This window comes from Phyllostomus hastatus, unplaced genomic scaffold, assembly GCF_019186645.2.
Source record: "Phyllostomus hastatus isolate PE091 unplaced genomic scaffold, TTU_PhHast_1.1 phas_contig_37, whole genome shotgun sequence".
In the NCBI taxonomy this organism is placed as follows: Eukaryota; Metazoa; Chordata; class Mammalia; order Chiroptera; family Phyllostomidae; genus Phyllostomus; species Phyllostomus hastatus.
In genome coordinates this window covers 6,540,562-6,557,500 of record NW_025333867.1, presented here as the reverse complement: position 1 = coordinate 6,557,500, position 16,939 = coordinate 6,540,562, and the positions used below count along the sequence as shown (strand labels likewise).

Genomic DNA, 16,939 nt, shown 5'->3' with positions numbered 1-16,939 from the left:
ATTGATGACATATTGAAATGGAAGAGTCTAGAGTTGGGTGAGACACTCAAGATCAGCAATCTCCTAGGCTGGGAAAGAAAATGCTGGCAAAGCTGATGGATACTCAGGGACAATAATGGAGACTTAGGCCCTGTGACATTCCTTTGGCTTGTTGTTCAACTCTGGGTTCTGAATATAAACCTGCTGTCATCAGCTCAAGGGCATTTTTTAGATCTTCGATTCCTTCAGTGGGAAATTAATCTTTCTTACTAAACTAGCGTGTTTTGATGTTAGATCCAAATGAAGGATGGGACAGGTCTTTTTTACACATATGTCTTCAACAGAGGTGTTAAGGTTATTTCATTAAGAATTTGTATTTTCTGTGGGCACAAAAGATGAGGAAGCCTTTGTGAAAACATTGAACATTTGGTTTTTAAGTATTTACTTATATGTGGAGTACCATTTGATAGCTTAGCTGCTAGACACCCAACAAAATCAGTCATGGAGAACAATTACACTTTCAGTGGGTCAGAAGTTGGTGACAGAGGGTAAAACTAGCATTTTATATACATACGTACAACATAAAGACCTCTAAATACAAAATGTATTCTTGGAGATAGGTTAAGTGAGTTCTTCAGTGTACCAGGAATTAGTAACTTCTCAAGAGTTTAAAGAAGGCCTATTTCATATGTCAACTTTCTAGATGCTGATTTGTACATAATGTCTTTATAAGAAGAGTATAATTGCTTAGGTAAACATTTATTTATGATTCTTACATATATCTAAAATTAAAATGTGTGTTTCTGTGTTAATGTTTCTTAACCCTGGCTGTGTATCAGAATTATCTGTGGAGCCAGGACAGGAACACTTTAGGAATCAGAACCTTTGGGAGTAACTCTTAGGCATGTATATATTCCATGTTATCCACAAGGGATTTTGATGGGCAACTGGGATTGAGAACTACTACTATGGACTTGGTTCCTATGTATGGAAGATGAGAAGGGGCATGGAAGGTAGTAATTATCATAAGTGATGGTTAGTTGGCCTGGTTCTGGAAAATGGGGAGAGAGAAAATTTTATAACTCTAAAGCATAGAAAAGTGGAAAGAACAAAAAGAAGGAGAAGAGGAAAGGAAGAAGAAGAAGAAGAAAGGAAGAAGAAGAAAGGAAGAAGTAGAAAGGAAGAAGAAGAAGAAAGAAGAAGAAGAAAGGAAGAAGAAGAAAGGAAGAAGAAGTAGAAAGGAAGAAGAAGAAGAAAGAAGAAGAAGAAAGGAAGAAGAAGAAGAAAGAGCTTTTTATGAAAAAGCTAGTAATGATTTGTCATCCTGACAAAACCAGTCAGACATTGACATAGATAGGGGTTATATCATGTCTTTTCTGGAACATAGTCCATACATATGGACTATGGAAAATTATATATACAGATATCTATCTATCTATATATATCTTCAAACCCACCTTATATGCTGCCTGTCTGCCTTTGGGAGAGCCTCCAAAAACTTTCAATTGCAAATGAGATGTACCACTTTATGGTCTGTAAACAAGGAATTTTATTTGAAATATGTAAATTTAGAAAGTGCTAGGTATCATAGAACACAGTGTTTCTTGTTACTACAATAAAAAGAACATTTATATCATCTGCCAATTTGATTACTAGATACAATAGAATAACTGCATATCTTCACCTCGGTATTATTACAATGAGCACAAATTATCCTATAAGTAAATACGAATTAATTTCCAACTTTTAGATGCTTTAAAAAAGCCATTATTAAGTAATGGTAGAATTCTAATACTACTTTATTCAAGTTATTTCAAAGAAATGTACAATTATTGAATAAATAGCTATTTAAATTATGAGAAAAATGTCTAGAATGGGGAATTACTAGAAAATAAACTTTACATTAAAAGGCTTCAAACTTATGATGGATTCAGGCCCCTAGTATAGGAGAAAATAACTAAAATAAGTACACACTAATCTTTAGAAGTAGACAAAATAAGCAACTACTGAGTGGTGTGATTTCAAGATCACTTGAAGGGACCCCCAAACTCTTACCTGAAGACTATAATGGTAAAGAATTTTTAGAAACTTGTTTGTCTGAAGATTCTCTGGGGAAAATGATGGTATGCTATAGTGCTGACATTGTTGATATCATCTGCCAATGTGATTACTTAGGTAAAATGGGGTAACTACACATTTTATTTTTACAAGGTGTGAATGGAAAAAAATACCAAACACAACAACAAAGCTCATGGTCCTTCCTGTCACTGCTATGTCTCCTCCCAGTCTGCTCTGCTTCTGCTCCCTCACTTCTAATAACAGTCTGCCAGGCTCTGCTCACACTCTTCTTTCCATTCCTCTTGTTCTTTAATTTGTAGGCTGACAATCGGCACCCCTCTTTTATAAATTTCCAGAGGAAATTACATATGTGATTTTGGGGGCCACATTTCCTCTGCTCCCTCTTGCCTCCCCCTTGGTTTCATGTGTGGAGGCTGTTTTCCTGATATCAGCTCATCTTTGCTCACTGCCAGCTATGCCCTGGCCTGATGATGCTTAGCTTTATCAGAAAGGGAAACTCAGAATTATAGTCCTTGAAAAGGGAGAGAGACAGAAAACCTAGAACTGCTAGAATTTCAAAAGAGAGAGGTGTTGGTTTTGGTTTTGAACCTAATAGGGGCTTGAGGGCTGGGTGGGTCAAAAAGGCATATTTAATAATCTGAAACTATAACATGCTGACATTAAAAGGATAGTGTGCCCAAATTCTAAATGGCAGAAAAAGGAAATGTGGAATGGATGTGAGAAGGAGCCATGGAAAGGCTTTATATAAGAAGAAATGAGCCCTGACTGGTGTGCCTCAGTGAACTGAGTACTGGCCTGTGAACCAAAGAGTTGCTGGTTTGATTCCCAGTCAGGGCACATGCCTGGGTTGTGGGCCAGGTCCCCAGTAGGGGATGTATGAGAGGCAACCACACATTGGTGTTTCTCTCCCTCCCTTTCTCTCTCTAAAATAAATAAATACAATCTTTTTAGAAAGATTTTAAAAAAAGGAAAAATGAGAAATACTTATAGAAATGGATAGTAGAACAGTTAAACTAATGGTGAGTGATTTAATTGCATTTAGAAAGCTTTTATTTTCTTTTTATCTCCAACTTTCACTGACATTATTTCAAGTGTTCTTTCCACTGTGCTTCACTTACTCAGAGGTCTAGGGGAGAGCACTTGGTTGGTCATGTTTAGTTGGCCATGGCTACTTCTTGGCTTTGTCTCAGGTAGGAGAAGGAGGTTCTGCTAACCCTTCCTGACTTCTGTAGTCAGAGACAGGAATCTGCAGTTACTGACCATCAAGACAATACACACTGGAAACTAGAAATTGTGATGCTGTTAGGGAGGGGAAATGGGTAGAAGACAACAAAATAAATCAACCAAACAACAACCTGATAAATGTCCCTGACAGTCCCTACGTCTTGGACTAGTAATCATTTTCCATGGTTAAAAATATCAATACAACTCAAAATTGGAAGTGGTGTATGCATGATTAGTTAGACATGAAATAATTTACATATTTTGCTTAGGAGATGTGTGTGTGTGTGTGTGTGTGTGTGTGTGTGTGTACTAAGTGCTTTATGTATTTCTCATTTCTTCCTCTTCATTTACTCAAAAGCATATTGGTTGAGCATCTTCTGTTTTCCAAGCAATGGGAGACACTAAAGTAGACACTGTAAACATGAAAGCTGTCTATGTTCATAGAACATATTACATCAGCAAAGTCACATTGAGGGCAACTCTTGAGATTATAGTTGACTAATCTAGATTAATATGGCACAATCAAAAAAGTATTTCAATCAAATATCAACCAAATATTTTCTCATATATGATATTTACATCTACTCATAAAGGTTTTTTTAAATTGATTATTGGCAGAAGCATGAGAAAAAAGGAAAAGTGTGTGTGTGCATGTGTGTATCTTACACTAGTATGACTGGGATCATATTTTAGCTATACATTCAGCCTAGGGCTGACATTTGTGGTTTAAAGTAACCTAAAACAAACAAACAAAGATTTTTGATGAAAAACAAAAATTTAGATTTTCCAAAATGCCAAGGATGTGGTCAGTATCTAAGTAGTTGAATAGAAATGGCTTTTTTTCTAAAATCTTTTTTTAAAATATTGAGTGAAGCGCGGGCTGGGAACCAAAGTGTCCCAGGTTCGATTCCCAGCCAAGGTACATTCTTGGGTTGCAGGCCATGACCCCCAGCAACCACACATTGATGTTTCTCTCTCTGTCTCCCTCCCTTCCCTCTCTAAAAATAAATAAATAAAATCTTAAAAAAAAGAAAGAAAACATGCTTTAAAAAAATAAAATATTGAGTGAAACAAAAAAAAACTACGTTTTAGCTCTCAGAATAAGAAGTTACACTATCTCAGTGAAGTCCTATATTAAATTCAAACTTCACTAAGCTCTCTTTAGTGGCCACATGACTGGTTCATTTGTTGCATTTGCATGTTAAGAAAGATGAAGATAACTCCTGGGAAAGAACTAGTGCTAGGGAAAGAGGAAATGAGCCACACAAGATTGATCTCATGTAACATCTTAGGGCCAGAGAGGAAATGTAATTTTGATTACAGTACAATGCTTGCCAATCATATTGTCCTATGGGTAACCCTCAGGCATTTACTTCTGGGTCTATTCCAGAATGACTTGAGATAAAAACTGAGATTTCTGTCAGTTGTTAGGGACCTCAGTAACTCTCCCTGCTAACCTGTGCAACATGGAGGGTCACCATGTGAGTAGAAGATGATGCATACCCCTTCACTTGGCATTGCCAATGGAATGTGGGATAGAGGTGTAAGTTCAAGGTTTACTCAGACCGGGAAAGGGGTTGGTGAGAACATGGCATGGCTTATAATGAGTACTAACAGGAATCAGTATTGAAGGTGGCCACAGCAGCAGCTCTGGAATTGATAGGAAGTGGTTTCCCTGTGACTGTGGAGAGGAGATGCTACCAGTGATTTTATCATCGGTATGGAGACATTTGTGGTTTAGAGAACACCTTTGTGAACATAGAATCTCTGACAACAGGCAACAAAGGAGAAGGCTGAACATTAAAGAAAGAATATGGCAGATGTCCAAAGAACCTGAGAGGAATGAGTTTGAGTCTATGTGATCTAAGGCCTTCTAGCCTTCTAGAAGAAATGGTGAAATGTGAAGTAAGGGTACAAGGTCCATAACAGTTGTGTTTGAGCTAGAGAAATCCTGGGTTGTGGTGGCAAATGTGACCCTAAACTTATCTTCAGATTATTGTGGCCATTTCAAATACTCTTATATGAAAAATTGTAATAAAGTTTATATATAAGTATGCATATTGAGTACATAATTAAAATTGTTTGCATAAATATGTGATATGAATTTTTTCCATAGAGCACTGAGCCTAGATGATTTTAGCAGTGATATTATATAAAATTATTTACATTGTTCTTGCTTGTAGCTGTTTTTTTCTTAAGATGGAAAACAGGTATTATACCAAATTTTTAGAACATTAAAAATATTTTTTGCTTTGGGACATTTGAAAAAAATATAAGAAAATCATTTACTTTCAATTTATTGAACTCACCTGGATTTGTGTCTTTAGATATCATTTGATTCTGAAGTGATTTGAATTTATTTCACTGATTTGAAGGTTAAAAATAAACACTTATAAAGACATCCTTTCTACTGAAATAAGGAAATATTTTATGTAGATATTAGATAGATGAAATTTTAGTCAGTTTATACAAACCAATTTAAATTTACTTTTGTGTCCTTTTCTTAAAATTTTCTAACAAAACTCTAGAACAATGTGTGTCCACTTGAGAAAAGAGCATTTTAATCAAATGTTTGAGTTTTGGGAATTTTAACATTTTTCTCCTGAGCATCAACTACGTATGTCCAGGTAATGAGACAAATTTGCAGGAAATTAGCAGAATGTCTATTTCTATTATCTTTTCTATTTCTGTTAGTGTTATAATTGAAATCATTGGTAATCCTTTCTCAGCTGTTAAACATAGTTATTTTTCTATCTTCTATCCATATTGATGTTAGTGAAACCTCATTGTATAAATTGTTTGTAAAATAATATTTTATAAAATCTTTCTTGTGTAGTCAGTTGTAGAAAGAAGTTTTAAAAGAATAATTTTAATATTTGGAGATACTACCTTATTATACTAATTCATTTATGATACTAGATCCACACACTTAAACTGCTATATTTATTTGTACTCCAGTGAAGTTTTTATATCTTCAAAATGAAAAATGTGAGCATAAGAATCAATATGATGGTAAAAAGTATGGTTAAGAATCTTTTAGTTATAGAAAAGCTCGAACTAGAGATCATAAAGCTGATATTACAAAAGGACAATAACTTACCTATATAAACAGCTCCACAGTAAAGGAACTGAGAGAAAAACTTGTGTTCTGATATTTAGTAATGTAATCAGTGTTTTAGCAGTTAGGTCACTGAATAATTTACTTTTGAATATTTGGTGAAATTTTTTAAAAGATATTTTGCTACCAGAATAAGAAGTTATATTATATCAATTAAACTTCACATAAGTTTCAAACTTTATGAGACCACCATGTTGACTGGAGTTCAATAGTTGCATTTCCATTTTAAGAACAATATACCGATAAAGTTTTTCATGATCTTTGTATTTTATATTTTTAGCATAAATTAATCCTTAATCTCCAACTAATTCCATTTAGAGTTCTTTTTGGATACTTTTTGTTCTGTTGAAAAGAGTTTAATGCAAAATGAGATTTTCTTTAGTCTTCATTAGATGAATTGACCAAAAAGCTTATTAAAAATATTCATGAGAAGTCCTGAACCCTTTGCTTTGCGAGATAAGGAATTTAGTTGTCTATAAATAACCAGATTTCTCACAGAAAGGATTCTTAGTAAAGATTGTTGAAATTAAATCTAACAGTCTATTGTATTGGTTGCTTTCATACTGAAGTAGGCTGCAGTGTGTTGAAAACATTACTATCTGAATGAAACTTAAAATACAATACATAAATTTAGGTAATCTTAGATTCATGAGGAAAACTATTGTTAAATAAATGAAGGCACAATCAGAAAGATTAGAAGGGTGATTGATGTCTAACATCAGGTACTTCCTAATTTGAAAGGCAATATTTTATGTATACATAAGTTTATTTGTATGCGGGATAATGTTGTCAGGATTTAAACTAGAAAGAAATAAAACCTACTTTGATATTACTTTGGAAGACTTTTAAATATGTGTAGAAAATCCCCCAATATATTTATATTTAACCTTTGAATTACTGCCATTGCCTAATCAGAATAGCTTCCTGTTTAGAAGTCATGTATTTAGGGACATGATTTAACTCTGAGGATTTGCAGTCCAGAGGAGCCCATGATGCATTAATGCCTTGGAGTACTGCAGGATAAAGCCCGGCAGCAATTATGCACTCAACAGCACTCCAGTGGTTTGAAAGTTAAAATGCCTGGTAATTTACCATGAGGGAGGGCCTTAGGGGAAGAAAGAATATGGCTCAATTAATTAGTACTTGTTAGCAAACTTCAACTATTACCCTATTTAGAGTTTCAAATCACTGATATCTCAAATACCCTCAAGATTTGAAAAGGAAGTAAGAATAAGCAGTTAAGAAAGCTAATTTGTCCAACATGGCACCAGCTCTTGAATATAGTATTAGCAGCAGACCAATTTTCACAGGTTAGACTTTCTACAAGAAAGAAAAGGGAAATGGTATTAATTTGCTATTTTCAATTCTGTTCTTGCTCATGCCTTTCAGTTTGAATCTAGGTTAGATTAATACTCTCGGTGACCACCAATGAATTCCTATAAAGGTCTAATACAAATAAATTTTGAGAGTTACCTGGAGCTTTATTATGGGTATTGGTTTTCTATTTACTCATTATATCTTCTAAGTGGCCACTGTTGGTATTTGAGAAAATTAATGGTTCTTAATGATTATCTGGTTGTTTTCCAAGCTATTATTCATATAATATATTCCTTGTTCTAAAACTTTTTCAGGTAAGTCTCATGATTTTATGATATGAAATCATATTGTTATCAGCTAATAATTACACAAAATAGAATTATTTTCAATAATTTTAGCTCATGTTTCTTTTTATTTTTGTCCTGATTGCTTTGGCCAAAATCTCTAGGAGAATGTTAAATAATAATTGATCATGGATATCCAAGTCATAGTTTGAGTTTTTATTATTAGATTTTGTTTGTTTGCTTTGGTGTTATTGTTTTGCTTTGCTGTTTAGTACAATAAATCTTTGGTTCAAGATAACTATTCTATTTTAATATGAAGAAGTATTCTTGTGTCTTTAGCTGCCTTTAATTAAGAATATTTGTAAATTAACATTATGACAATAGTATTTTAATGGATATGTATGATAGAACATACCTGAATTTTGATGTATTCCACTAACCTCTATTCTATTTCAGTCCTTGGATCTGCACATTTATGTGACATACATGTATGTAAGCTGCCTGGCCTTGTGGATATGTCAACTTGCAATTTTTGTATTAGATTTTCAAAGTGGGGAAAATATGAAGTTTTTCTAAATCTATTTATACATTTCATAGGAACCAAATTTTAGTTATCTAGGCTCCATGCCTTTAAAAAGAATAATGTTCAGCAGAATATCCTAGTTTGTAAATTTTTAGTGCATGGCTGTAATCATAGAATATAAATTATGAAATTAGTTTACATGTAGGTCTTGTGTTTATTTCACTTATAGGATATATTATAAAACATGATGATTGGTGATAAAAAGCTGAGCTGAAGCACATGGATTCACAGGAAAGGACAAGCAAGGAGCCAATAAAAACCTCCCAAATAACAGATGTACTCAGGTTTTCTTCCTCTAGAGCTAATGTGGCTGACTTGAAAGGAAGTGATTGCCTCGTTGAGTCAAGACACTTCTATGATTCACACTAACCTTTCTCTGGTGGGCAATTTCATTCTCACTCTTACAGCCCCCAAGGAACTGCATGGGTGCACACTGGAGGATTTCCTGACCAAAGTTCATGTACGGTGTAATTTAAGTAAAAGCCCTGAATTATGTTCTATGCTGTTCTGAGTTAAATGATAGGAAAACCTGATACATGTGGAAGGGCAATGACAAGTGCATGTGTTTTCCTCCCCCAATTCAGTAAAAAATAGCACAAGAAATGCATTAACTAGTGTTGATTCTAAACATTAAGCGGCAAGTGCTATGGCATTGGAAGCAAAAATAGAGTATCAACAAGACCAATCTACTGATTTATTTGCTTATGTATCATATCAATTGCTTCAATGCTGAACCATACTTCTACATATATGTGATTATCAGATTATTCATCTGAATATAACAAACAGTAAGACATCTGCTATATTAAAACCTATTGTGTGAATATTACTAAATGCCCTACTTTAAATTTCCCAGTGGATCTGTTAATTTTCCTGTGAGATGATTTTAGACCATATCCAAAAGCATACTCTGAATGATAAAGGCATTTTTAGGAATTCATCCTATTAACAATCTACCTTCTGGTAATATCCACACTATACTAAAATCATCTCATTTTATTAATTCCTGACACTATCCAATAAAACATGAGCAAAGGGACTAGTGTTAAGATGAAGTCCATTGTTTTGAAATTTGTAAGCGGTTCCTTGTGCTTTACCATCTTAAACTCTGCCTACTGTGTTTAGGGTTTTGGCTTCTCAGAGCAAGAGACACCAAAAGAAACGAGAACCATTTTAATGTTTAATAGTAGGTTCTTATTTGATTCATATGCTATAGCAATCAATTGGCAAAATAGTAATGTTATAGATAATAAATTATAAACGGTGATGTTACAGATAATAAATTATAATTTATAATTTATTTTTTCTATTATATACTTTGTATTTATAATAATTGTACATTATTGTTTCACTATCTCAATAGTGATTTAATCCTGAATGTCTTTCTTATTTTGAAGAAAAAGGGTACACAAGGATGTACCCTTACCATTCTCTGGAGCACCTAATCACCTTATCTGGCCCCATCTTTCCCCCTGTCACTTACCATCATCTAACAGGTTATAAAATATACGTGTTCCTTTATATTCTTCCACTCACAGAATGTAAACTATGTGAGTGAAGAGATTTTTGAATGTTGTGTTTTACTGACATTTTCACATAAAAAGCACTCAATAAGTATTAGTTGAATGAATTAATGGTTATGAAACATCATATAAGCATAAAGTGACATTGTATAGAAACTTAAAAAATAATTTGAGCAAAGCATCAGTTAAAATGTGTTCTGGGACTACTGAAGAAATTTGGATTTCAATTCTTACTTGACTATTTTGTAACTTTATGAGGCCAAGAAAAATTGAGGAACATCCGCTAAGGAAACCTCTTCTCCTGTCTTTATGTCTTTGTGTCTTTTCTCATTTGCTTATGCTCCTTCTTTTAAAAATTTTGTTCCCTAGTACTTTTGATTTGGCTAATTCCTAATAACATCTTAAAACTTCTTTCAGATAGCCATTCTTCCAGGACGTCTTCTTTGAAATACCCAGTAGACGTTAGATGCTCCTGCTATGTGCTCAAGCAGAATGTTATTCCTTAACACAGCATTAAATTATATCAGACTGTACATACTTAGGCTTCTTGTTCTCTCAGTGAGCTGTGCTGTAACGGTAGGGACCATGGTTCTTTGTTTGTTTTTAAATCCAGACATGGTGTTTGGTTCCTGAAGCACTCATTTAAAAAAAAGAAAAGGAAAGGGGTGTTCATGGAAAAGAGAGAGGGCAGGAGAAATAGAAAGGGTGATAACTTGTTGCTCATTTAAATCAAGAAAGACCATATGGACAATGAAAGGGTTTCAGTATTACAATAGGATTTCCACAAATGAATTCAGATAATACTTTGAGTAAAAGCCTCTGTGTGCCTGGTACAATTCTTTGCACCAAGGGGAGTGTAGTAAACAAAGAGATAATGTTACTGCCCTCATTTTAGTGGAGAAGACAAACAATAAACATGTATAATGTCACACATGTAAAACAATACATAATGTATGATAAAGTATAAAATGGATATAAAACATAAAACTATATGAATTATATAAACATATAATACAGAATTTGGGAATGTTTAAAGGAAATCAGTATTGAGAATGTCAAGGATTGCCTCTTTGGTCAAGTTCTCTCATAATTCTTTACTTGTAAAATGCTATTTACCCTATCTCAGAATGGGAAGTACAAAATCAATCACCCCAGGAGGGGCATTTATAACTTACATGTGTGTGTCAACCCACACTCAATGTGTTGGAGCAATTTGCATAGATTTCAAAACATAGACTTTTGAGGGGCCCTTCTCCCACTTGCATGCGAAAGCAGGGAGCCCTGAGGGAAGGCTTAGTGGTCTGCAAGGCTCCCTCAGTGCAGGCCCTCTTCTCACACAGCTGGGCAAGACCCTAATTTCTCAACTGACAACAGGATGAAATGATTTGACAACCTACAAACCAAATAAACTTCTCCATACTTTTGGTTAAAAATAAGTTAACTTTGTATCACTCTCCAAGGTCTTTTTTAAAACTTTTTTAATGGAATTTATTTGAGTGACATTGGTTAATAAAATTATATAGGCTTCAGGTGTACAATTCTATAATACATCATCTGTATATTGTGTTATGTGTTCACCACCTGAGGTCAAGTCTCCTTCCATCACCATTTATCCCGCTCTGTACCCTCTTCCAACTCTCCCTACCACCTTTTCCCTCTGGTAATCACCATACTGTTATGTGTGTCTATGAGATTTCTCTTGGTATTATTTACTAATAAGTCATTTCAGTAGACAAAGAATTTGAGTTCTGTATTAGACTGAGGGTGTTTTTAGGATATGGGTATCCATAGTTGATTGAAACTGCTATGGCTATAATAAAGAATACACTAACATTTTTTTTTTTGATAGGGGTGAATTATTTTTTCCAACATATGGACAACTGTACTTGGAGTATCACAGTGCTTTGTGGTAAAGGGGAAAAACAAAACAATTACAGTGAGTGTGGTAGAATTGCTGTGCTATTGCAGTACATAAGACTTTGATTACATACTGCCGAGATTCATACCAGCCTAGTAGCTGTTGACAGATAAAGTAACAAAAATGAAACTCATTTATTTTTCTTTATTGAGACCTCAAGGAAAAGCAGATTTTCAGCTCTTGTACTCGCTACATTGATAGAACAGAGACTGACAGCAAAATGTGCCAGTCCAGAAATATAAATTAAACCTAGGCTCATACCAAAATTCCAGTTAGTCTTGCAGAAGGAGCTGCTATTTGGATTATTTTTGATCCTAAAACAAATATTCTATGGAGTATCACAGTATACCTGGTATACAATAACCCTGTCCTGTGAGCAGTATTTCAGAACTATTGTTTTCTGTCTACATTGCTTATTACTTTCACAGCATCTAAGGCTACTTGAATTGTTACCAGAGGAGGTTACATTTTACTGAATGCAAATTATTAGCAACAGACATATATATTTCAGTCTGCAGGAAGTATAAAAGTAGATTGGAGAATTGAGAACAGGCCTTTTTATCTATTACAAAGTCATATTTGATGCTACAGTTTGGTTATTGAGATAAGAGCAAAAGTAAGTGGGAAATGTAAAGTGAGAATTTTTGGTTTGTGTTTTTGAGATTGTTGGTGTGTATTAAGTACAATTGAGACTAAATTATTTGTACCTTTCCTTCATGTTACTTAAATTGATATAAAAGAAACATGTAATCAGGCCTCTTTGACTTCCCTCCCTTCCCATATTCCTTCCTTCAATTTTCCCTACCTCTCTTTTAGTCTCTTTCTCCCTCCATTTTCTCTCTCTTTCTTTTTATTTAACTATCAACATGGAAATTTTGCTACAGTTTCTTGTAATTGAGTCACTACTAAGTTGACTGTAATATTCTGGACACTAAAACATGATACACTTAGTGAATGATATACAAGTGAATATAAAGAGTTCAGTGTACTCGAAACATAATTATAATCCAACAATGTCTATTCCTTGAGTATATCCTAAAAATAATTTTGCTTGGAATTTTTATTATTTTAAAGTTTATGTTTGATAATTTTCTTATGAAATTTTTAGCAGCAGAAAGATAGCATGAACTTGTTTCATGACCTTTTGCAAGATGGTAATTATAAAAATGGGAAGCTTGGAAGTCTTGTAGAAAAATTAAGCTTATAAAGTAGCTAAAATGGCCCTTCTGTGCTGGTGTCGATTTCAAAATTAACATTTTGGTTCATGTGCTTCTAATAATCACTGACCCTTACTTCATGTACTTTCCACAGGAAATGAATACAGGAGAAATTACTTTGACCCACTGATGGATGAGGAAATAAACCCAAGGCAGTGTAGGATGGAGGTCAGCAGAGAGGGTGAGCTAGAATTAAGTATGTAATTTTTGTGTCAGAATATTCTTTTCCATTCATGAAAATGAGGTGACAAAGATCACACATGCAGTTCCATTTAGATTTTGCAGCTTACAATTTAAATGGTAAGTTTTAGCCACTAACAACATGATGGACAGCAAAGGTAATTTTTGATCAAGGACAGAAAGCTGGTCAGGTAGAAGAAGCAGGAATTTGCTTTCATTTGAGGATGAGGTAAGCAGTTTGCTGTCTTTATAAGGCCCATGTTACACATATGAAGAGCATCATCGTTCTATAAATGCCATTTCTGTTCTTTGAGTTTAAAATGGACACTCCTCAGTAAAATTCATCCAGGACATGAGCTTTCCGTACATGTTGACTATTGAATTTCTTTCATGGAAGGTATGGAACCACCACCCAAGTTTTGAACCATACAGGTACAGTGGCATAAAGATTCCCTCTTCTATACTCTTGAGTGTAGCTGTGGTTGTAAAATAACAATTCAACATCACTCCTTATGTTAACACCACTATGCATATTTGATAGTTTACCAAACACTCTAGGATTTAAAAAGGTTACTGATGAGATAGTGATAGTGACAATGTTATTTAGAGTCATTTGTAATCCAGAAGATCACATTCCACTGTTAAGCACCAGTCACTGAATTTGCACTTCTTAATAAAAACTGGGGTAACTCTTCACAAACAGAGGGCTCAAGTACAATACAAAGATTATTTTAAAAGTCAGTTTTCAATAAACTAAACCTATGTTTAAATGATACAGTATCCACAAATATCACCCAAAGACATATATGTACAAGGTAAGGCGAGGACTTACTATTAGGAACAGGTTTCACTAGTAGCTCAAAATCAGGGTGAACTGGAAAATAGAAAATCTCAACTTTTTATTTGCCCACAACACACTTTAGAAATGACAGATAATCTCAATGAATTCTGGAGAGAAGTATCAATTGAATTATCAGTTGAAGTCTGTTTCAATTTCTTGGTGATCAAAACATATAGTTCCATGAGGCAGAATTTTTATAATGTAAGGACTAAAGTTGACTCAAGTCAAAGAATAGTTCTAACTATAAGCAGGAAGTTTCATAAAACAAAATATTGTTGGTCATCCTTCCAGCAGTTATTGCCCAGCTCCTGTGGTTAAGCTGGGGCCTCATATTTTAGAGCAGACAGCTCTCTTTACATTTGCCCACAATCTCATTTTAAGTCTCCATTCAGTGATGTGCTCTTGTTCTTTTTGCTGGGTACTCAAGCCTGTGCAGTTACCCTATTTAAGGGACTAGGCAGTGCTAATTAGCACAAAGTGTCCATCCACATCTTCTTCAATGCACGGTTGAAGACCTGCAGAGACAAGACAGCAGTGCTGTTGGGATGGGCCCCAAGGAGGCCAGTTGGAGCAAAGATGCAGAGCCCAGTGCTCTGTGGGGCAGACTTTGGGGGCACCCCAAAAGTCTGCTTGCCCCATCTATCTTCACTTTGGTTTACCTTTGTTCTTACTTTTATCTGTTTGTAGTTTATTTACTTGCTTCCAAAATAGTTTGACACAGCTTATCAGAGAAATATAAATGCATATGATTAAAGCAAAGTTCAAATAAAGATGAAGGGGATTTGAGAGCACAAACAAAAAGAAGTAAATGTACAAGAAACAGGGGACAACAGTATTACTGTAATTAAGCACTCACACTTACTTTGAGATTCCTGGAAGTCAAGGTATAAACAAAAGTAACATCAGTTAGATAACTTTCAATGTTTAATGGACTTTATGGCTTTTTCAGTGTTTATCACCTACCACCAGATTTTTTACACTAAATCCTGGAGGATAATATTACATCAATTTTTATACAGCAGAAATTATAAAAAGAATGGACAATTCCTTTATTATTGGTTCCTGGTAAATACCTTTTACTTAATATGGAATATGTATCTGAGTGCTGCTATGCAGTAGATGCACATCATTTTAGTATTTTATAATTTTATATATATGATTCTAAATTACTGTTAGCTTATGGATTAGTCAGTGTTTCTCCAAAGAAAGAGAACCAATAGGACCTCTCTCTTTCTCTCTCTGCATATTGCATAATACATGAATAATGTGTGCATATGTGCATACAGAAAGAGAGAGGGAAATAGATTTATTGTAAGAAACTGACTCATGATTGTGGAGACTGGCAAGTCTTTCTCTGCAGTAGGCTGGCAGGCTGGCAAGTTGGGTAAGAGTTGATATAAAATTCAGGTAAGCATTGATAAAATTCAGGCCATCTTGAGACTCAATTCAGCAGGGCAGCAGACTGGAAATGAAGGCATAATTTATGTGTTGCAGTGTTGAGAAGAATCACTTCTTTGACAATGCTCAGTCTTTCCTCTTAAGTGTTTAACTGATTGGATGAGGCCTACCCACATGATGGAGAGTAGCCTCCTTTACTCAATGTCTAAGGGTTTAAATGTTAATCACATCTAAAGATCACCTTCACAGAAATATCTAGATTGATGTTTGACCAAACAATTGGGCAGCCTATCCAAATAAATACATAAGATTAATCATAGCATGTTGCATTACATAACTAATTAATTCACCTTATAGGGTGGTGAGGGCCTGTTAATTTGATGTACTAAATGTGTTCTCCCTAATCACGAATCTTAACTCTGTTGCTCTTTGTCTAATCATCCTGTGTTTTATTTTGGCATGCATCTTAGCTATTAGTAACATATTTATTGCTGAACTTATTTCTTTATTAGCTTTCTTTTCCACTAGACCTTAAATGTCTTTAGAATCTGGCATAAGTACTTTGCTCATATATGATGCTTAATATTTATTTGTTGACATGAAAATCACAAGATATATGAAATCTCTTTTCCTGTTGCCTCTTAGCATCTTTGTTGCCCCTGCTCAATCCCAGGTGAACATCAGCTCCTACTTGGAGTTAATGAACTGCTTTTGTCCACATCTTCTGCTCACCTTTAATCTGTTCTCTATGTATAATCTTTGCTACTCCCTTATTAAAGCCTTCTCATTGCTGCCCACAGCTTTCAGTGTGAAGACCAATATACTCTCAGGTTCTCTTCATGTGCTCAGGGCGCTCTGGCCACACTGGGCATTTTTTGTTCCTCATGTACATGGAGCTGCTTCTGGACATTGAACTCTCCCGCAAGTGCTAGGACAGCCTCCTTTCTCTCCTCCTGTGACCAATGCCCTCTCTGCTTGAAGTCTGGCTTAAATGAAAATTGTCAACTCTCTTGACTAGCTTAGGAGCTGTTTCCCTGTATATTTACTTTAACAAACTCATCGAAATGGTCAGCAAACTATTTATTAGTGTGATTGTGAAATGCATTTCTCCCTTTTAGACCATCTCCTGAACACAAAGAGGGTGAGAGTTGTTTTTGTTCACTGATGAATCCTTACACTTAGCATAGCATGTTCTATGTTGGCATAGAACAAGGTTAACCTGAGAAGTATTGTTGAATTAATGTATAAATGAGTAAATGAGTTTAAAATGCTAAGCAT

The 16,939-nt window shown here is 34.6% G+C and overlaps 1 protein-coding gene across 1 annotated transcript in view; it reads left to right on the top strand.

Annotated features, from left to right (window-relative positions):
* LOC123820735 overlaps nt 1-16,939 on the top strand; it is a 203,964-nt gene that overhangs the window by 7,877 nt on the left and 179,148 nt on the right. Inside the window, exon 4 of the mRNA XM_045841664.1 lies at nt 13,337-13,423. Coding sequence (XP_045697620.1) covers nt 13,337-13,423 — 87 coding nt within the window. The remainder of the gene's footprint in view (nt 1-13,336; nt 13,424-16,939) is intronic.